General features: G+C 35.2%; 1 protein-coding gene across 1 annotated transcript; it reads right to left on the bottom strand.

The window, feature by feature from the left end:
• Positions 1 to 15,604: 15,604 nt before the first annotated feature.
• LOC104602968 (cytokinin hydroxylase-like) lies at positions 15,605 to 18,294 on the bottom strand. The gene is made up of 6 exons (XM_088902380.1): positions 18,171 to 18,294; positions 17,784 to 18,089; positions 17,428 to 17,657; positions 17,028 to 17,269; positions 16,402 to 16,780; positions 15,605 to 16,184 (listed from the first exon to the last, which is right to left on the bottom strand). Exons 2-6 carry the CDS (start codon positions 18,061 to 18,063, stop codon positions 15,762 to 15,764), a joined length of 1,554 nt encoding a protein of 517 aa, XP_088758506.1. The 5' UTR covers positions 18,064 to 18,089; positions 18,171 to 18,294; the 3' UTR covers positions 15,605 to 15,761.
• Between the last annotated feature and the right edge of the window lie 4,339 nt (positions 18,295 to 22,633).

Raw genomic sequence — 22,633 nt, 5'->3', positions numbered from 1 at the left:
TATAAGATCAAGTTGCAGAGGCAATGACCCATCCATCATTATTTTTCATGGTAGCTTAGGGAGATTCGAAGCTAAGACCGACGGCACCTTAGCTATAGAGAGAGAGAGAGAGAGAGAGCGCTAGCTAACTTGTACTGTAATTACTTGCATCCACCCATCAAAAAATTCCACATCAAATCTTGGAGTTGGAACCAAACCCTCACCAGGCCAGTGTCCACCACAACCAGCTAGGTGATCATGCTCTCTCGTACATCCTTGATCCCTCCTCTAAGCTCTAATGACTAGACGCACTACCTTCCCAACTGTATATCACCCAACTGTTTGCATTAAATGACACCCACCCAATTTAATTTAATTTAATTTGTAGTTGTAGGAGAGATTTTATGCTTATGCGATTAAGCCTATGGGTGGGTTGACAATTCTCGATGATCCGACCAACCAATAATCCTTTTTTTCATGGAAGTCTCTTCATTCCCCCAAACCACCTTATATAATAATAATAATTATTATTATTATTATTATGCATGGAAGGATCTCTCATCTCTATCAACCATCCAAATATACATGGTCGATCAATAGTAAACAGAAACTTTTGGATCTATTCAATGATTTCAAATCAGCCCCTCATAAGATTGCTTCCCACAATTTCCCACAGCACATTCTCATTATGTATTAGAAATATCTCCCATTCAATACGGATGAATTTCTAATTCTCTCATCAACAGTGGCCAACCAGATTTTCTAATCTAACTTTAAAAAAAATCGGAACTAGTTGGTTTTCTTTGCATTTTCTGAGCCGAACCGATCGATCAATAACCAGACAAGAAGGATCCCATCCCCACCCCACCAGGAAGGATCTCCGTATAGCATATTGCCACCCCCAGTTTTACGCTTTCAACTGGAATGGTACACAAAACCACGATCAGAATCCCAACTTTTAAAAAGGTGTATATATATATATATATAGGGAATGCACAGTGGTTTCCACCATAGTTGACCATTTAATTTGCAGAAAAATTCCTGAATCGGCCGCGATCTATATATTGAGAGTGAGGCCCAGCTCATGACTTTCTTTCAATCAATGATTGGGTGACCCGGTCTGATGACCAAAATAAATTGTTACGTCATTTGATATTGACGCATGTACATGGAAAAGAAAACACTTTTCTTTTATATATAATAATATACTTTACTAAGTCAAAATTGTTTGGATTCTTAATGCAACTGTGTGAGGTTTATCTACTTCTGGACTGCTTTCTTTCTTGATTTCTTAGTTTCTTTCATTAATCATGATCATCAACGGGTCTTGTCTCTCCTCTCTCACTCTCTCTCTCTCAGTATTTCTCTTTTTTTATGAATAAATTAATAATTTTTAAAATTAAATTGAACCAGAAAAATCAGAAACCAGTCAGATGATCAATTCTATTTTATTTTAAAACTGTTATTTTTCTAAAATTCGTTAATTTGATCAACAACTGCTAATTCAAGCGATCAAATCATTCAAATCGTTCAACAATTTAGTCAGTTTTTATTTGTTTTTTAATTTTTTTTTGTCAGAACAGATTGTTTATTTAACTTGGACGATCGGATTGTTCAACCTAAAAACCAAACCCTGACCAGTTCGTTATCGATTTGGATTTTAAAATCCTTGGGCATATAAGTATAGTAGTCGGGGATGGGATGAGGCAAATCTTTAGCAGCAGGTCGGCATGAAAATTGAAAACCACTTTAGGTCAATCAAGTAATCTCTGTGGACATGACAAGTGCTCTTCCCACTCGTGCCGAGGCTTCTATATTGTGCCGGTAATAATCCATATCAGCTAATCAACTAATGCTTATCGTGTCATCATATCCCATATCTTCTAATATTCCTATACCAACATGATACGACGCTTGTTGGTACATATTTATTTCTACCGGACGGCCGGCGTCGTCGGTGGATAGATAGAGAAGGCTGCACAGTGTGTTATAAACTAAAGATAATTTTGTTTTCATGAATGAAGAAATAAATACATAAAACAAATCCCATCAAAATGTAAATCAAAATTTCATTCTCACCTCTGAATCTAAGATAATATCATCTTATCATCAATCATGATCAATCGGCTAATGACCATATGAAAAGAGACCCTATAAGACGACAATGGGTAGTAATTAAAAGGTAGGCGATAGGCACAAATTGTTACATCGCCACTTGAACACCAGGGTTCACCGTTCACATAAAGTGGGGAAGTTTAATTGCACTCTCGTTTTATCTAGTGCCCACATGATTTTGACTTGTTTCACTTCTCATTTTATTCTTTTTTTTTTGTCTTATATATATATATATATATAATTTTCTAGCTAAACTTGAAACTGTGGAATCAACCATTTTGGTCCATAGAAGTAATAAAATGCATGGCCCACAATCGTTCAATCTTTAATTAATTTGCATTTTACGCATGATGTGGAGCAAAATGATTGATCCCATCCCATAAAACAGATACCAAATTCAATTAAGGCTCAGTTAGGAAGAAGTACAAATACAAATTTGTAGAATACAAAACCTTATATTTTATATTATTTTCTATCTATTTGTATTTATACTCTTATTAAATAGAGCCTAATTGATATATTTCTTTGTTTTTTTTTCTTTATTAATTTATTTTGGCATTGGATTTCCATGTCAATGGTGGTTTATGTGCTAATAATAAGTTAATAACTAATCACTGCTATTATACATCTTGTTATGATAGAGCTCTTTGATTGCAATTGGCAAGTTTCATCCATTCTCCTCTTTCCCCTTGTTATGTATGTGGAACCCGTTTATTAGTAGGGCCCCATGCCATGCGATGCGATGCACGGTAAAAATTAATATCTAATTGATAAAATTAGATACTTCTAATTGATAAAATCACTGATCTAGTGCTAATTACAATGCTATAAGACTTGAACCAAACTAAAAATATCAGTATGATCCACATGTCTTGGTTAACTGGGAAATTAACTCGTTCAGCCTGTAATAACCCATAAAAACTGTCATTTAGTTGGGACTCAAAAGGATCATTAATTATTACCGATTTTCATGGTCTCACCATCGGATCCGGATGTATTAGGCATGCTAGGTAAGCATAATGAGTGAGCAGTAATAGTTGTGTGACACATGTCTCAGTTAATATAACTTTCATTCAATCGTTTTTGTTCCGTTAGACCGAAATTATTTATTATTTTATTATCTTTGTCAAAATAATTAAAAATAAAAACAATAAAAAAGGAAAACCTAAACGTATTGGGATTTGAAAGTTCATTTTTCATTATTTTTATTTTTAATTATTTTGACCAAAATAGTAAAATAATAGATAATTTATGTCTAACAGAACAAAAACGTTTGGATGAAAGACACATTAACTGGGACATGTGTCTCACATCTATTACGTACTCACTCATTATGCTTACCTAATGTGCTTACTACATTCGGACCCAGAACATGCATGATATTCTACTACTAAGAAAAAGCCCAAGCTCATGCTAACATTAGGAAGTGCATTGCATGCTAATTTACCAAGTTCCTATACATCTAGTCTATTAATTAGTTGGGAGTTGGTAAGACCGTAAGAGTATACACACCGTAGGCTATACTATGAGCCTTCATATTTCTGTTTATATTTACATGACATACAAAAAAAGGTATCAAAAATTTTATAATAAAATAGATCCCTTCGGTGGTTGATCAATCCAGTCATAGTCCAGCTTCTAATTTGCAAACTTCTATATTATATCATCTACCAGAAGGATTTGCTTGTAATTTCTGTCTTGTGTTGTTTCCAATCCATGAATTACTGCCCATTACTTAGCCTCAGAGCTTTGTTGAGCCAGGCAGATAGATACTATTGCAGCTGCAATCACCTTCTTGTTGTGAGATAAGAGGGTGTAAGACATTGGGAGTTCCATTCTTGAATCCCACACAAATGGAGAAAACCCAATTTTGGTTCCCATCAGCAACAACTATAAAATTATTGGCCACTATACTGAACTTTAACCCAAGTCAGCAACAAATTGAAAAAAGAAAACTTCATGGGGAGAAAACAGACCACTACAAACCAACTTCCATCACTTGGGCAAATAGTTAGAGAGTTAAACTAACCGCATTTAAGTAAACAAAACCCCCATAAAAAATTGCAGCTCACTGAAAGAAAAAAAAAAACACTGCTTTTATAATAACAGAAATTACCTGTTTTTGATGGGGATCAATGGGCTGCCAAAGATTTAGATGCAAAGAAACCATACCCGTGAAACAAAAATCAGGTCTAGTGTGAAAAAAAAGAATGTTGATTGCATATTCAATAAAGCAACCTTAAGCATTAAAACAATAGTCATAGAAAAACAATGAAGGTCCTATCTTTCACATTTCAATCTTGTAGCTTCTTAATAAAAAAATAAATAAAATAAAAAATCAGAAAGTTTAAACCGGCCAATAATTCTTAAAAATCAGGAAACTTAACTCAAAAGTTAGGAAAACAACTTGACAAAGTAATGGAGCTATAAGACAAAGGAGACAATTCATGTTCATATAAAATATTTTTAGAAAATTAGAAGTGAAAATTTCACACAATTTATAGTGATTTTTTAATAGATTTTTTTTTGAAAATATAGAAGAAAAAAGTATTTTTTTGAAAATTTAATTAATAGTTAACAAAATCATGCTAATTAATAGTGAAATTAATAATGTTTCTAATATTAATTTTTAAGATATATTTTCTAAAAATTAATATAATAGATTTAACAAAACAAACTGGGTCAATCAAGATTTGTTCGAATTGATAACTAAATAAATTGGGGAGATCACCTTTCGAATTGAACACAAAAATGTTTGAATGTAAATTGATGATGACATATTTGGCCCTCCACTGACATCATGACACATGGCATCTCGGAACAAATAGGTGACACCCCAAAACCACCTAGGTGACAACTTGTCTTAGCTAAAATGATGGAGTCCCAACTGACGATTTGCCCCCACTGTCGACTTGGTAGAAACCTAATTGGCGACCTCGTCCACAACTCAGGGTGGCTAGCAGCACCTCGTCCAGGGCCGAACTATGGTACCTCATCAGTATCGGCTGAAGCAACTTCCCTTGAGGGCTTGCCGACCTGATGGAGATCTAGGTGGCAACCTGTGAGACGTGCTCGTCGACGAATTCTGCATACATCCCATCACTCCTGAGTCTCTCGGAAATTAGTTTTCACACCGAATGTTTTAGAGGAAACCGAGTAAGGTGCAAAGATTGGCCTACGTGCACGACTACCTCCAAGGACTTCGGAGCAGTTGGGCACGTCTTCTCGGAGATCCCGAACGCATTGCGTGTTGCCCACGCCAAACAATGCCTATATAAAGGCCTTACCTCCAACCTCAGAAGGTACATGCACAATTTAGTTCTCGCAACTCTCTAGCTCTCTTACTTTCAACTCTCTCACAAAATCTCCGTATTCGCTGACTTAAGCATCGGAGTGCCCACCCCAGGTAAAGCAACCCGGGCATTCTGACACTGTTTCCTTGTAGGTCGCATTAGAGCCACCTCTCCAGCTCGTCACCATACAGCCAGACATCATAACCATATCTCCAACTCGTCACCATATAGCTAGGCATCAGAGTCACGTCTCCAGCTCGTCACCATTCAATTAGGCATCAGAGCCACCTCTCCAGTTCATCACCATACACCCAGGTATTAGAGTCACCTCTCCAACTCGTTACTATTCAGTTAGGTATCAGATCCACCTCTCCAGCTCGTCACCATTTAGCTAGGTATCCAAGCAACATTCCAAGTAGAGATTATTCAGGTAGGCATTTGAGTCACCTAATAGTCGGGAGCTGCCAAAAACACCCATCATCATAAATACAAAACTCTATTTACATTACTTGTATTATTTCAATATTTAAGTTCTAACTTAAATTTCAATATTTTAATACATTGAAGAGAAATTAAATTCATATATATGGAAAGCGGAGAGAAATAGATAGATAGATAGAGATGGGAGGAAGGGGAAAAGAAGTTAGAATAAGATGGTTTATTGGGTATGTTAGATAGTTTAGGAGATGTTTTTGACCTAAATTTTAGGTGGGGGAGATAGTTCAGGTGATTGGAGAGAGAGAAAGAGAGAGAGAGAATGAAGGGAGAAAGGAGAAAAAGGAACCTTAATATATGACATCATCACTTTATTAGATACAAAATAGAATTCTATGGAATTGGGACCCAATACATCCCCCGATTCCAATTGCACAATTTAACCCAAATAACAGCCAACCTTATGAATTTAGACAAATAACAAAGCATCAAGCTGGGGAATTTCTTGAATTAAAAGGCTACTTACAGATGTTTGCCATGATATCTTCTCCTCAAGTAGCAACTTTCTGCCTAAAGAAAAAGTTGGCAAGTTTTTGCTTTAATAATAGCCTTAATGCGATTAAAGAAAAGAAAAACTTCAATTCATTTAAAAAGGATGTATGCCCACAACAATTTCTGCCCGCCACAATCACTGTCTGCATGCAACTTTATCAGATATTCACCTAGCCATATGAAAAGAGGGTGATAAGATCATGGCCTTTTTTTTTTCCTTTTTTGGCATTAAATGCAACATTCGATCCCATGGCACAGAAAGAATTGCTATAAGCTAGACCTATGATTAGCTAGATGGTCGGTGGGGTTAGTCAGCTCACTGGCTTACGCATCAAGGTTATTGGATACCTTGCTTTTCCGTGGGCTTCAACTGACGTCTTCTTAATTTTACTTATCATGCCTTTCAACCTTTCTTAATTTTACAAGGCATTAGAGCGCTACTAATACACATTTGAAATTTAATTGAAACTGGAATGTTAGTGTAAAATATACAGCTTGTAACCATTTTAACATCAAGAAATTTAATTTTTCAAGTCTATATATTGGAAAATGGTCATCATAGAGTACCTAGAGATTCAGGTGGTGTTTAATTCGCAATTGCTATCCATTAATAAGACTCAATTTCCTTTCAAAAAGCAACTTTGAAGTCAAAAAAATGAAAATTAATATTCTCTATTATAAGTGTTCAAAAGCCTCTTTTTATGTCAAAGTAGTTTTGTGCATAAATGAATGCTCGAGAGGTATATTAATTATTTATAATGTTTATTAAAAGATTATAATTAAGGTATTGCAGGTACTGAACAGGAATTTTAAATTGATAAAAAGTTTTAGAGTAAATTTCTTAAATTATCCTTATGGTTTAGCTAATTGATTAAGTGTATCTTTACTGTTTCAAAATTAACTAATACTATCCCTACTATTTTTAACAATTGACTAATACTTCCCTTACCATTAGCGTCCGTTAACAGAAATACAAAAAAGACTAATTTACCCTTTATTCTTTTTTAAATTTTCAAAATAAAACAAAAAACGTTAATTCATCAAAACCCTAACCTTATTTACATAGGCACGTTTGGAGTTGGGCAAATATGGCTAACCCAGTGCAGAGTTGTTAATTGGGTGTAGAGGAGTTGTTGAGCAAATCCATCGCCGTTCAATCTAACCAGCAAATTCAGACCCTTTTGAGGAACAAATCTCCATGGCGGTGAATTTTACTTGACCGAGTGCAGAGTTGTTAACTGGGTGTAAGCTTCGTCATATCCAAGGGGGTTGAACAACCCAGTGCAGACTACACCCCAACCCCCTTTTGAAGAACCCAACATTCCCTGTCTTTGAGATATCGTTGCAGAGTTGTTAACGTCAGAACTCTGTTTCTACACCTTTCAACACGAAATTATATTCCTTCCCACATGCATTCTTAACAATGATTACCTGGAGAACTGAAAGTCGGAGAACCAAATGCAAAAAGATAGTGGTGTCAAACAGGGGGCACTGCCGAGACTGAGCCATAAAAAAATACTTGGAACACTGAGGCCGTGCCACCGGGAGAAAGAGGGAAAAGAGAAGCGAGAGAATAAAAGAAATTGGAACCTTCGTCGCTGGAACCGCCACTACCAACCATCACTGCTAGAGCCTCCGGTGCCCAGTGGGAAACCCCAGAGCCCACTGCCAAATCATTAGACCGCTTGCACAGCAAAGCCATCACCTCCTTTGAGAATCCTCGTATCGGTGAAAAAGAAGGGAAGATAGAGAAAGAGGGGGAGAGAGGTGGGGGTAAAATTGGGTTTTAAAAATGCATACATCGCGTGCGAATGAGTTTTGACGGAATGTTAATGGACCTTAACGGTAAGGGTAATGTTAATCAATTGTTAGAAACAGTAGGAATAGCATTAGTCAATTTTTAAACAATAAGAGTATAATTAGTCAATTAGCTAAGCCATAAAGGTGAATTAAGAAATTTACCCAAAAGTTTATTTTAATAACTAAACATACATGGGAAAATGATTAGAAGAAGCCCAGTTACAGAGTCAAGAGTTTATGGTTGGATTGCTCCATTAATTAAGACCAGGGTTATATATATGTATGTTTTGTCAGGGATTATTTGTATTTTCAGTTGGAAATGGTTATATATATGAACTGATCAATGGTTATATAGACACATCTTTTGGGCCATTTCCAGTTGGTAATGCATGGCAAAACCAACCCCGAAAAATCCTTGTTGAATTCAATGGTGGGTTGCTGATAATTAAATGAAAAGCCATCTCCATCTCCTCCATGGCTCTACTCCTGTAGTATGAGTTATCATCAATAGCATGATTTCATTGCTAAGAAGACTCATTCGAGGGTTGTCAAGAAAGCAATAAAGGAAGCTAGTGGCTGCTCCAACAACTGGGATACCCGTACCTCATCTCTTCTTAAGTGGTGCACCCCTGGCTTGAATGTTTCTGCATTTAGACACATGGGCCATACGAACGCCTCTCAAGTGAGTCACCGATTGGTATGCCTAGCTAATATATCTTTTTCAGATGCTACATAATTAGTCCAAACAAAGAATGACTAAACAAAACTAAAACCTACATCACTCCACTTCCTTTTTTTTAAGCCATTCGAGTCATTGTCAAGTCGGGTGGGTAAGATTAATATCAAGTTTGTTTATAGCGTCTAGCATTTTCAATTATTTATCAAATTTTTATAAAGTTTTCTTTTTAATTTTGATTTGTTCATCAAAATTTTTATTGAACTAATTTATTTATTAGCTTGGGTGGGTGTAAGGTGGGGGTGGGGATGCGAGTGATTGATGGTGACTGATATAATTTTATAAGAGAGTATTATATTTTGCAGCTTCGGCTTTTTTATATGTTAAAAATATTGCATAACAGCCAATATGAGGGAGTCTCTCTCTATTTATATATATATATATATATATATATATATCTTGACTCTTCTTCTTCCTCTTATTCTTTTATTACTTCTAAGCGACGACCAGTGCTATCACTCTTTTGGTCGCTCGAATTCATCTGTGCAAAAAGAATAAAAAAAAAAAAAAGGCTTGCTTTTCAGCTCTAACCATACAACAATTCTGTGGTCAACCAAACAAACCGGAAACCCAAACCAGTAGGGTTTTTTTTTTTCTATAATATAATTCTAATCCTACTTTTGCGAGTACAACTGCAGATGAGATGACATGGCATCGCACAGAAGACAAAACTAAACATCCTCTACCCCATGTTTTACACAAAATCCCTAGTTTAGATTTTGTCCTTTTGTAATTAAAGGTTCCTCCAGTAGAACCCGTATCGTCATGATAATATATGATTTATGATGAAGTAGGGTTCATACATCCATGCCAGATTGGCCTGGCCTCTATCCAAACCCGAATTTGTCGAGTTGTGAGCGTCATGTAGGATGTCATGGGTCTTTAAATAAATCACAATACGAGTTCATCTGCAAATTCTCAGGTTCTGGATACTTTAGTTTTCTTGTTCAAGTTCAGTTTGGAAAGAATGTGCAGCAAAATAATAATGCTCAGTTTGGAAGGAATACAAATATAAATACAATTATATAAAGTGCAAAATATTATATTTTATATTATTTTTGTATATATTTGCACTACATATATTCTGACACTATATACATTTGTATTTATATTCTTTCTAAACTGAGCCTTAATTCTTCATCATAAAAATTTAACTCGTGGCATTTTGGTCCTGTCTGGTTAATTTAAGTGCGCCAGATGTGGCCTTGGCCAGATACATAGAGAATTTCACTGAAGATCCGATGTGCTGGACTGAGACCGACTACTCATTGGGATATATGGACAGATGCGATCTATCTAGAACAGAGCCCTTTTAAAATGGGCTATGGGTGTGTAAAGTTGGTTTTAATCTAATTGTAAGAAAAGCATTCCTCCATGTAACCACTAACCAGTACATCTTTTGAATCACCTTATCATCTTAGCTTGTTTTTATAGGGTTGATTACATGAATCTTGTTCTGTCATTCCATTTTATTGAGTGCCACATCCAATACGAAATTATAGACTGTTCAATCATTTCTCACTACTTTGTATTCAGATAATTGTAGAACCCTCTTCACAAGTGGGATACCTTAGATTGAATCCTCCTCATTTCCTGTGGGTCTAAATCTGGAAGGAATCCCCCTTTCTTGTGTAGATTACCAGTTGATGCTAAAATGAGGCTCCATTAAGTGCCCTTTTGCAATTTGCAACACAAATACAATTAGTGTAATTTCCTTTATTTTCATTATCAATTTGAAATGGTTTGTGTCATGAATTACCTCATTTAGTACTTGCATTTAAGTGGGGATTACTATGTTGGGATAGAGTGGGTGAATATGGAAATGACCTTCTAAGAGTTCTCTATTCCACTCGATTTGTTTTCTCCCAAAAAATTTTAATTATGCTTATTCTAGTAGAATTCGGCCTTTAGTGCTTTATAGAATAATTAGCGGAGGGGCCTTGCTTCGCAAGGACTGGAATGGAGTCATCGACCTGTTGGTCTAGTTTTTGGCCAAAATTGTTGAATCGGTCAATGATCCATTGATTTAAGCGATCAAACTGTCGATCTGTTTAATGGTTTTTGGTCATTTTTTATTTGTTTTAATTAGGAATCATCCAAGCAACCAATTTTGTTTTATTCTAATCTTGGTCCCTGACCAAAAATTGTTGAATTGGTCAATGACCCATTGACTCAGGCGGTCGAACCATTGACCCATTCAATGGTTTTTTGTTGTTTTTTTTATTTTTTTAATTTTTGTTGTCAGACTGGGCCATCCGTTCAAACCAAACAGTCAAATCATCGACCCAAAAACTGGTGGCTAGAACGGTTATGTTTTCAAGTCGTATGAGTCACACACTCAAATGACATAACACGTATGGCCCGTCTAGGCAACCAGTTTCGTTTTACCCCAATCCCGGTCCCTAGCCAAAAACCGCTGAATCAATCAACAACTCATTGACCTGAGTAGTCAAACTATTAACCCGTTGACCCGTTCAATGGTTTTTTGCCTTTTTTTTCATTTTTGTTGTTAGAACGGGCCATCCGTTCGAACTAGACAGTCGAACTGTCAACCCGAAAACCAGTGGCCTAAATGGCTCCATTTTCAGGTTATATGAGTCACACACTCGAATTACATAACACATATGATACTACTTAATGGACCTCACACTTAATTTTTCGCCTGTAATTTTTGTTGTCAGAATGGGTCGTCTATTCGAACCGGACAATCAAATAGTCGACCCGAAAACCGATGGTCAGAACGGCTCTGTAATTTTTTTGCTTGTAATTTTTTGTTGTCAGAATGGGCCGTTTGTTCGAACCGTTGACCCAAAAACCGGTGGCCAGAATGGTTCTGCAATTTTTTGCTTGTAATTTTTGTTGTCAGAATGGGCCATCCGTTCATTCGAACTAGATAGTCGAACCGTCAATTGTCAGAACATTATTAACAACATTTATCAATAATAATAAGTAATTATACTATTTAATTAAATAATCATTAATGATAGTTTTAATAATATTATTTAGTTATTTTTAATATAACAGTAAATATTAAATTTATGAATAGGATTTATTAACAATATTCATTAAATTAATAATTACCAAAATTAAATTAAATTAATAGTATTTATCAGTAATAGTCAGTAATTATAATATTTTATTAAATAATCAATAACAGTACTTTTAATAACATTTTTAATTATTTTTAATATAACAATAATTACTAAATTTATTAACAGTATTTATTAATAACAATATTTCTAATTTTAATTTAAAGCAAAATTAAAGTAAATATATATTTATTAACAATATTTATAATAACAATAAATATTAATTATAATCACTAATTATATATTTATTAAATTATTATATATATATATATTTATTTATTAATAACAATATTTATAATAACAGTATATTTATTAACAATAATTATTAATTATAATCACTAATTATATATTTATTAAATTATATATATATATCGAGATGTTGAGAAGGTGGAGAGTTGCAAAAGTAGAGGGAATCATGGAATTAATTCTGCTTCCACCCTAGAACTTAACTTCATTTCTTTCATTTAAACATTTTAATTTTGGTATTAATCATTTCATGAGACTCCTTTAGGAGTCGTTATTCTTTTAAGTAAATAGTATAACATCACATCAACAGTTTTTTATCTTGACTTTAATAATAGCGGGATTCGAAATCACAACACTAATTGAACAATTCATCCAACGCACCAACTGAGCTATCCCTCAATTGGTTAAAACATAACAATTGCTATGCTAACTCAGTCGATCCTATTCGATTGACTGAACCAAACTGGTTATGTCATTTTTGGTTATCTTAAATAATTTATAACCTTTCTATTTTTAAACTCATCTTTTAGCAGTGCATCTAGAAGGTTTTAAATTATGTTTCAAAGCTATTTTACATCAAGCTTAAAAAAATGAATATTATTAGAGGTTATTGCACCTTATAGCTCATGTATTGGGGATAGGGGTGTCCATTGGACTGGAATTGATTCAATCCGATCCAGTCCAATGTGAATCCATTACAAATGGATCAGGTCCAATTCAAGCCAATAAATAATTTGGACCATTTTAAACTGGTCCAATTTAATATTTGGACCGTCTAATTTATTCAAATTTATTTTAATTTAGATTGGTTTTGAGTCAAATACAATTCATTAACACCTATATTCTTATCTTATATCAATAGATCGAACATTGACTTAATTCAACTAAATCCAATATAGATTTATTTTAAAGGAACCAGATCCAGTCCAATCTAATAAATATTTTGGACCGAATTAATCCAATCCACTATGTCTTTTTATCCATCCAATCCGTTCAAATTGATTTTGGACTGGACGATCCAAAACCGGTCCATTGACTCCCTTAATTGGGAATTTGGGATACATTAATTGATGAAATCAGAAAACCGTTCTGAATGCTAATTCCGGTCTCAACAATCGGATTGGTTGTTCAGCACTATACCAAACTCCTTTTATTGGTGGTTTCCAACTAATTTCAGCTATTCATAGACCACAGTTTTGAATTTTTTTTAATGAATGCATGTCCTGACAAAGAACTAATTTTGAACATGTCTTTGGGGCTGAAAGCCTAAAATTTCTACAATTGGAGAGGTGAACATAGTTAGTTTCTTTCATGCTTTTGTTTTTTTTTTAATTATATTAAAAAAAATGTTCCTATATCCCTACCCACTCAACATTATCCCAGTGGCATATTGAGAATATTTTCCCATGAAAGACATGATATTCTTGATGCACAGCTGTAATATATTGTGAGTAAAGATGTAGGAATAGATTGTGGGTAGCAGATTCAAACCCGGGAGGTGGCAGGGCCGCAGGGCTACCATGAGCTGGGCAGCTGGGGACCAACATTTGGTTTCGTCCCATGATTCCAATTTTACCCAAGTTTGGTGGGCTCTTAGTCTTTATATATGTAGCAACAGTTTTGTTGGGAGCATTTCCCAATTCTATTTCCAATGTAAGAAAATAGAAACCGTTTTTGTTAGGGGAGATTGAGAATCATTCTCGAATTCACATTGGCGTTGCACAGAATATCCCAACCGTGCATTGGGAACATCTCCAATGACATGTACAGGAGATATACCCAATGTACTCTAGATATGCACGTGGAGTGCTGATGTGATCTCCTCATCTCTATGCATGCACGGATGACCCAGACCAATCCACTTTAACTGCCACGTGGCTAAAACCGTGAAATCATGCCCCTTCAATATATTGCTGTGGCCCCTCTTGAATTAGATAAAAATGACGTCAAGATGGAGGCCACAGCAAGTCAGCAATATAAGATGCATAGTAGAAAAAGTGAAATGGACCAAGACATGGGGCGCAGGGGACAACATTGGGTAATGGCCCTTCCATATATTCCAATTTCACTCCGATTGAAAAGCCCGCCATTAATGGATGAACAACGTACCAATTTCTCTTGCTGCCAATAGATCGACATGGAGTTTGGAATGAAGTGGAAGAACGAATTTGGGACAACATCAGTGACTAGCGAGAGCAACAGACTGGAAACTGCTGAGAAGAAGCAATAGCCGCAAGTTTATTGATGGCCCAGAAATAAACCTAAATGAATCCAGCGTGTTAGCCATTCCCTTTATACAAAGTTAAAAAGTATTTAGATATATCTACTTTAATTTGCCCATTTGTTTAAACATTCTTTTTTTCTGCCAATTAACCATGGAAATCAAATGACCACTGAGCTGATTAATTAGTTTGTTTGGATCAAGTATCGATCGGTTCATCTCTCTAAAAGATTTTCACGAAGAACAGTCGTAAGTCTAAGCTTGGATGAACACAGAGTCGGTGAAAATGTTGCATCAGGGTGCTCTCACTGTACAAAAAAGCATTGAGACCTTCGCTGAACTGAAGCATTACATACATGTTCGTCCAAATTCCAACACAAGAATTAATGTCTAATCCCACCATTGAAGGGGTCCCAAGTCCCAATTAACCTAAGAGATCCTCCACCTACAGACCTACTGAATGCATTAATAATTCACAGTGTTGTCATATATAATCTCTCTATCAATGTTGGTTTTGATGATGCAGTCAATCTATTGTTGGGGTGGGACCCCTTTAGTAGTGCTTCCTCGTCCCATCCTGTTCCCACCGGATGTATACACACCACACAGTATACTGGGTGAGAAAGGCAGTTGAAACTCAAAGCGCCATACAACGAGAGAAACCCATTACAAAACACGATCCTTTTTAATCAAACTATTCCGTCTCACATCACTGGTCAGTGGTCACTAGTCACTCAATATTATTATTTAGCATTGCAAGGATATCATATTAAAAGATAGAACGAAAATTGATTAGTAGCTAGAGAGAGAGACTGATGTAAGAAGATGATAGGTTGGGTGAGAGAGCATAATGTGGTTAAAAGGGGATTTAACCTACCATTTTTAATAGTTTCTTTGGTTGGTTGTTCATCAAATCAAATTGAAAGCTGAGCACTTACGAATCAAGACACGATTGTAACTCCACGGTGCATATCATGCATCAAAGAAATCTCCTTTGTTTCTCTTCCTCATCCTCAGTTGGTATTTGATTTCTTTAATCATTTTCTATAGGAATAGCAGGCTTATCCAGCTTCCCTGTCTCTCTCTCTCTCTCTCCATTGAAGTCCATAGTTTATAACCGAAAAGGCAAACTCAGGGATGAGCCATGAACTCTTCATTTGTTTATTATTTACTTAATTAATTCGTTTACGTCTCCTTGTACAAGGAATAAAACAAAATTTGGCCGGGGCTCAATATCAAACTTTCTCGGAGGGAGGAGGGGGTACAAAACTCAACCTCACAATCAGCGATTGATCTCATGGGTTTAAAGGTTTCAAACAGATCTGAACTCCATGTTTGGGCTTAAGAGTCAAGACCATAATCGGAGCGTGACGATAGTTCTTCGAGATGGTGAAGCTAAATTGTGATAACAGCATGGCTAATATGATCTTAGACTCCATCAGTGCAAAGGATTGACCAACACAATTGCGAGGTCCTGCTGCAAACGGAATGAAATGCCGGCCCGGAGCAAATGACTTCCCTGAAAATCTCTCTGGGTTGAATTCATGTACATCCTTTCCCCAGAGTTCCTCACTATGGTGAATTGCAAGTACTGGAATCCAAAGGGAGAGGCCCTTCGGAATGTGGAGGTCACCCAATTTGATATCCTCGAATGCCATTCGGGGGAGAAGGGAAGCCGGTGGATACAAGCGAAGCGACTCGTTTATCACCATGTTCAACTGCAGACACAAGCCAAAATGATTGTTAACCACTGATCGAACCAATAATTGTTTACATCTAATTTTACCTCCAACTACTAATTCATTATTGACAGTTACATGCAAGAAGAACTTTGATTCAACTCTTCATTTTCTTTTCTATTCTTTGTTTTGGAGTTTGAACTTGGAAACGAAATGAACCTGCAAATTCACGTAGTAACAGCAACATTTTTCTTACCAGGGAGAGCTTGGAGAGTTGATCAATGGTGGGTGCCTCCCCATTGCAAACCTGGAGCACCTCTGCTCGGACCTTGTCTTGCCATTCGGGGTTAGTGGCCAGGAGCATGATTGTCCATGTAAGCAGGAGAGCAGTGGTGTCGTGCCCAGCGAAGAAGAAAGTCTTGCATTCATCCATGAGCATTTGAAGGGTGAAGCTGAACCCCCCAGCTCTCTTCTTCTGGGTCTCGGCCAGAAGCATGCCCAGTAAATCATTCCCATAGGATGAGCTCCGACCGATCTCGACACAATCTTTTCGCCTCTGGATGATCTCCATCAATAGTTTCTCCACCTCCATCTTCAATGATTTGATTTCCCTGTTGTATTTGCTAGGGAAGAATCTATCAAATGAAAAAAAAAAAAAAAACAAGAAGCAATCAATTTACATAGTTGATGAAACCTTAAATTGCATAAATGACTAATTACTACCATTGTTGGAAGAGGTAACAACAGCATTTATATTGTGATGGCAAGCAGACAGAGTAAAACAGAGGAGCAAATATAGAAATAGAAGGAAGGAATATTAAAAAAATAAATTTCAAGTCAAGAAAGATGGAGCAGTGTCACTACTGAGAAATGAGTACTCACCGGCTACCCGGGAAGCATAGGTGGCGGGTGGATTGAGCGCAGAGGCGCTGCAACGAGTTAAGGAGATGAAATATGCGCTTTCCCTTCTCATAGCTACTATCGAATTCAGTTCGAGATATGATGTCTCCAGTGAGCTGACTCATGCATTCACTGATTTCGACTTCTGTTTCGCCCGACTCCACCTTGGAGCGTAGTGATTGGAGCATCTGTTTGGTGCATTCCACCATGTATCCTACATGATTCTAGAGATAACCATTCGACCATTTTATTAAAAAAAATAATTAAGGATATTACAACATTAAGAAATCAAACCCCAAACAACCAAACGACAGAAACAGAAGGAAAGAGAAAAGGAGGAGGAAGAGAAGTTTATTGAAGCCAATCAAATATATGTCCAAACCTTGAGCTTGTCTGCCATAAATGCTGGAGCAACGATATGGCGCTGATGGTACCAGTCATCTCCATTAGCCATCAACAAACCCCGGCCAATAAAGTGCTTCGTCCCTTGCTGCTGTAGCCATGACTTACCGGAGATACTAACACACTTGGAAGACAGAAGCTCTTTGATCTTCTCTGTCTCCGTCAAGCACATCCGCGGCTCGCTTCCATTCCAAAATATGAAGCGTTTTCCTGTGAAAAGTGAAAACATATAATTAAGCGAGCACCCATGAACACGATTCTATTCTAAGACCATTAATAATTTGTCATCAAGCGACATGGGAGGTGAAGAGTGATGAGAAGAGAATGTAAATATACCAAATTGCTTAGACCAGAGAACATAATGCGGCAATAGGCGGCCGACGATGTCGTGGTGGATGGAGTCCATATCTTTAGAAGTGGCGCTAGCCACAAGGGCTGCTACATCGACGAGGTTTCCAACTATAAAACGAGGTTTGGGGCCGGTGATTCCTTGCTTTTCCATGAATTTCTTGATGCGTCTGGGAGTCAACCAGTAGCATGAGATGGTGACATATCCAACTCTAATCAACGAAACAACCAGGACAACTACTAGTCCTAACAACACCACCGATGCCATGGAGTTCTTATTCAACACTGCACAGACTACAACAATACCCAGGAAATAAGGCTAAGACGACTTGAAAGCAAAGAGGGACTAGCCAGACACACACACACAGTACTCACAGCGAGATAGAGAGAGAGAGAGAGAGAGAGAGAGAGAGAGAGAGAGAAGCGGTATTGTATTAGTGAGACTTCCCGCTGAGTAGTGAGTAGTGATCCAAACACCGGCCTTTATAAACTCATCAAAAGTGGAAATTATAAAAACAAAAAAAGTTAAAAAGATGTTCAGGGATTAACTTTTTAATACAGTGTACAAGCGCTGTCGACGGATTCCTTCAAGACTCCTGTTGTCAGGTTCAAATTCGGCTCAACATCCGGATCCAATTATTCCGGATTTACATGTTAGAAATTGCATCCAATTAATAATGAATAAAATCTAAATCCTAACCAAGTCCGATATATTGAAATTTGTACCGGATTCAAGCTTAGCCTTTTTCAGTTTTTTGTTATTAATCAGATAAGATTCGGATTTAGATGATCCAACCCGGTTACGGCCTTTCTAATAAGGAACGACAAAATTATGGTTGCATGGGGAAACTCATGTGACACAACATAGGACCGCAAAGAAATAGATACGAATTAAACTAAATTTGATTCGTTAATAATTAGATCACAATTGGATAGGGATGAATACACATTACATCCCAACTACAAACGAAACGAATTAATATCACATAATTAATAACTGTATTGGGGATTTAAAATCATTTTTTTTTTAGAAATAGGAGGAGCTACACAAGATAGGGGTAGCTCGGCCCCAAGCATCACAAAAACAAATAGAACTTAAGTCTCTAGGGATAGAGAAAGGGCAAAAACTGAGAGTGCTGAGAAGAAAAAAAAGAGCTTGGTTTGCCATCTGGTCTGCAGTTTGATTGGCCTCTCTATAGGCATGGTTGTAGATGACACCACATTCCAAATCTTCAGCCAGTTTCAAACATTCTTCGATGATGGTCTTCAATCTCCACAGCCAGTCTACTTTGTTTTTTAAACACGAAATCAAAAGAAGAGAGTCTCCCTCAATGAAGATGGGGAGACCCCTATAGTTAAAAGCAATATTGTGGACCTTCTACGCAACCCAAGCCTCCGCCACATTAATTGAGGAATTCCCAATAAAATAAGCTTTGGTCTCAAGAACAATCCCCCATTGATTTCTTGCAACGCAACCAATTGCGCAATCACCTTTATCATTTCTGGACGTGTTAAAATTAATTTTGAACAAACGAATCGACACAACATTAATACTAAAGCAACTTACTACGATTGTGTTTGGTATCCATTGCGTTTTTCAGCAATGACGCTAGTTGTGCCTCATGTTATGTAGGCGTTTAATAGAAGAACATTGAACTTATTGTTTGGTTGAGCATGGTTCAAAGTATCAATGCACCATATACCTCTGTGTATCAGCATGGTAGAGGTGCATCGATACTTTAACCGCTGTATCTTTTATTTATTTTTTTTTAATTTTTCTTTTTTAAATTTTAGTTTTAAGTTTTATAGCCCAAAGATACGATATGATAAGTCTCATATTAGATGTATTGTGTGGATACTTTAAACCTTGTGGTTGATCCATATTAAGAGAATATCAACTTATTCAAGGACTTCACCTAACAGCTTAAGCTTTTTGGTTGAATGGTTCTTTGAGATGGTATTAGAGCCACTTTGACCAAGTGGTTTAGTGTTTAATCCTCATTACCCCATTATAATTAATTAAGTTTTAGCACAAGATATGGGTGGGTCTGTCCTTGTTCACACTTCAAGCCCAATAGGCTTCGTGTGAGGAGGTGTGTTAGAGAATATCAACCTATTCAAAGACCTCACATAACAACTTAAACTTTTAGGTTAAATGGTTTTTGAGAAACCGTTTATCAAATGATATTTTTCTCAATTTAAGTGAAAAATGCCAAAGATTGATATCATTATACCAAACATCCCCTACATGTATTGTAACCAAGACACAGGGTATACCAAGCGGCTTTTGAGGAGAAAAACATTCCCTGCAAGCCCAAATGATTTTACACTGTATCAGGCACAGGCTTTGAGCCGGATCCATTCAAATTTTAACAAAAATCAAACCCAAACCCGGCCATGAATAGGTATAATCTGGAGTGTCGTATTGAATGCCACTTATGATGAAATACGGATAACACCAATGTTTGAAATAAAAAATCAGTAAAAGTAATGTTTTGAATTTATTGTTAAAACTGGCACGTTTATATTTTATGGAAGGATCTCCGAATTATCCTGCCACCTGATACGTATCGTGCCACCCAAGCATTAAACCAGCCCCATGAATCAGTTTTGAAAAAAAAAATAATAAAAAAGCAAAAAAGCATTATCGATATTGCCCGATACGCCCCTACTAGCGTATCTGTCATATCGATATTTTGAACCTTGCTACCACCATGGTCATACGAAATGCGAACTCACTTTTAGGTGCTTCCCTCAAAAGTGCCTCTAATGAATAACATTGTTTTTCAATCTTATTCAATTGTTTCGTTACAGAAATGCTAATTTATGATAATTCTTTTTTTTTATAGAAAAAGGCATCAAATAATTAATCTTCTCCAATTGAAATTCCACTCACTTGATCTCTTGGAATTCCATTTCAAAAAATGACTTTCAATCATTTAAGTAATGACTTTTTATTCTGATTGTTATAAGTACTAACAAAATCTATATTTACACTACTTTAAAAAGTACAATAGCCTCAAGAATATTTCTGGAGTTTTGTGATAATAAAACTTATCCCTCTATTTAAATTTATTGATAAAAATGAGGGCAAATAGGGTAATTAGTTATTGATATTAAATGAGTTGAAAAGAGTTAATTTTAAGATATTCAATGCATTCAATTATCTCTCATTAAATCCAACATTTAAGGTATTAATTCTCATTCACCTTCATTGAATTATATATTTAAGGCTTCTTTGTTTTATCTCATCATTAAATTCTATAATTAAATGCATGCAAATGAAAATAAATAAACAATTTAAATAACATAAAAACTTGTACTTTTAAAATCTACCTAGAAAAATAGTGTTTTCATATAGGTGGTGGTAAAAAGTTAAACCATTTGGGTCAAATGGGTCAATCCATGTTGCCACAATTAAATAATAAAATGAAAAAATATATAAAATGAAAAATATAGAAATTAAAAATTGAGAACATTTATAACATCATATATTCGACATATTAAACAATAGGTTGATGTCATAGTCAAATAATAAAGAGTCACAAAAACAATAAAATTTAATGTCTTAGTCAAATAATAAAATTTTAAAAATAAAAAATATAAAGAATCACAAAAATAAATAATATACATAAGATATAATTTTATCAATAATAGAAATGTAATACAAAATTTAATGTCAACATAGAAATTAAACTATTTTCTTTTTGGATCATGGATTAATCGATGATATAATAGTTAAATAATAAATATTTAAAAAATAATACAAAAGTACAAGTAATCAAAAGAATGTATAAAAAATTATATTAATTATATCAAACAAAAATTAAGTGTGATAAATAAAAATTATGTATATGATGTAGATGAAATATATAATTTAAAACTGATCCAAAAACAAAACTATTTTCTTAGTTAAATGGTGGGTTAATGATTCAACTTTTCAAAGAAATTCATGATGTCATGATTGAATAATAAATATTTAAAAAAATATAGAACACACAAGATAAAAAAGTACCGTGTTTTTCAAAAACATTACGGAACATTTCTATTGTTATATAATCATCATGTTAAATAGAAATTATTTTTATTTAAGACAAAAATGGAATACAAAATTTAGTAATAGTAGTAGTTGTTGTAATAATAATAATTGTTATTGTAATTTAAAATTTCTGAAGGTGCACATTTATTACAAGTATTTAAGTTTATTTTTAACCATATTGTTACTTTTATTAATTTTTAACTTTTATCCTAACTATGATATATCTAAAATTAAAGTAATTAATATGAAAAAAAATGAGACACTAGGAAGCTAAGCTTCAATTAAATAATACAAGGAAGGAATATAAAGAAATATTCTTCTTTTTTGTTCTTACACTTATACAAATAAAAAAAAAAATACAAAAGGGGAGTGTTGTGAGGTTGAGGGCTTGGTGTAATAAGGAAATTAATATAAAGAAAATACGTACTGCACCTCAGAGAATTAAAATCATACCCTTGTGGTAAATTTTCTATTACTCTTTCTTACATGATAGATATTATTATTATTATTATTATTATTATTATTATTATTATTATTATTGTTGTTGTTGTTGTTGTTGTTGTTGTTGTTGTTGTTGTTGTTATTATTATTATTATGTGATGCTAACGACACCGATTCAATGCAATCCAGTTTAACAGAATGAAACAGGGCTCCCGACCTCTCTCCATGTATGTGTACGTGACTGAATGGGATTTCTTATTCACTTTTCCTACCTACCGTGAATTGCAACCACACATCTCTATTATGAATTGAGAGATGTGTGGCTGCAATTAACAGTGGATAGAGAGTGGGTAGGAAA

Source organism: Nelumbo nucifera, chromosome 4 (genome assembly GCF_055504915.1).
Source record: "Nelumbo nucifera cultivar China Antique chromosome 4, China Antique-T2T, whole genome shotgun sequence".
In the NCBI taxonomy this organism is placed as follows: Eukaryota; Viridiplantae; Streptophyta; class Magnoliopsida; order Proteales; family Nelumbonaceae; genus Nelumbo; species Nelumbo nucifera.
The sequence above is the reverse complement of the archived record's forward strand: the minus strand, read 5'-3'. Positions and strand labels throughout refer to the sequence as shown.

What these genes read in the sequence shown, in the direction of transcription:
- LOC104602968 (XM_088902380.1), bottom strand. Translation starts at nt 18,063, where the DNA reads ATGGCATCGGTGGTGTTGTTAGGACTAGTAGTTGTCCTGGTTGTTTCG. An exon ending in TCTCTGGTCTAAGCAATTTG is followed by an intron (nt 17,658 to 17,783) that starts GTATATTTACAT and finishes CACTTTTCACAG; the next exon opens with GAAAACGCTTCATATTTTGG. An exon ending in CTATGCTTCCCGGGTAGCCG is followed by an intron (nt 16,781 to 17,027) that starts GTGAGTACTCAT and finishes TTCATTTGATAG; the next exon opens with ATTCTTCCCTAGCAAATACA.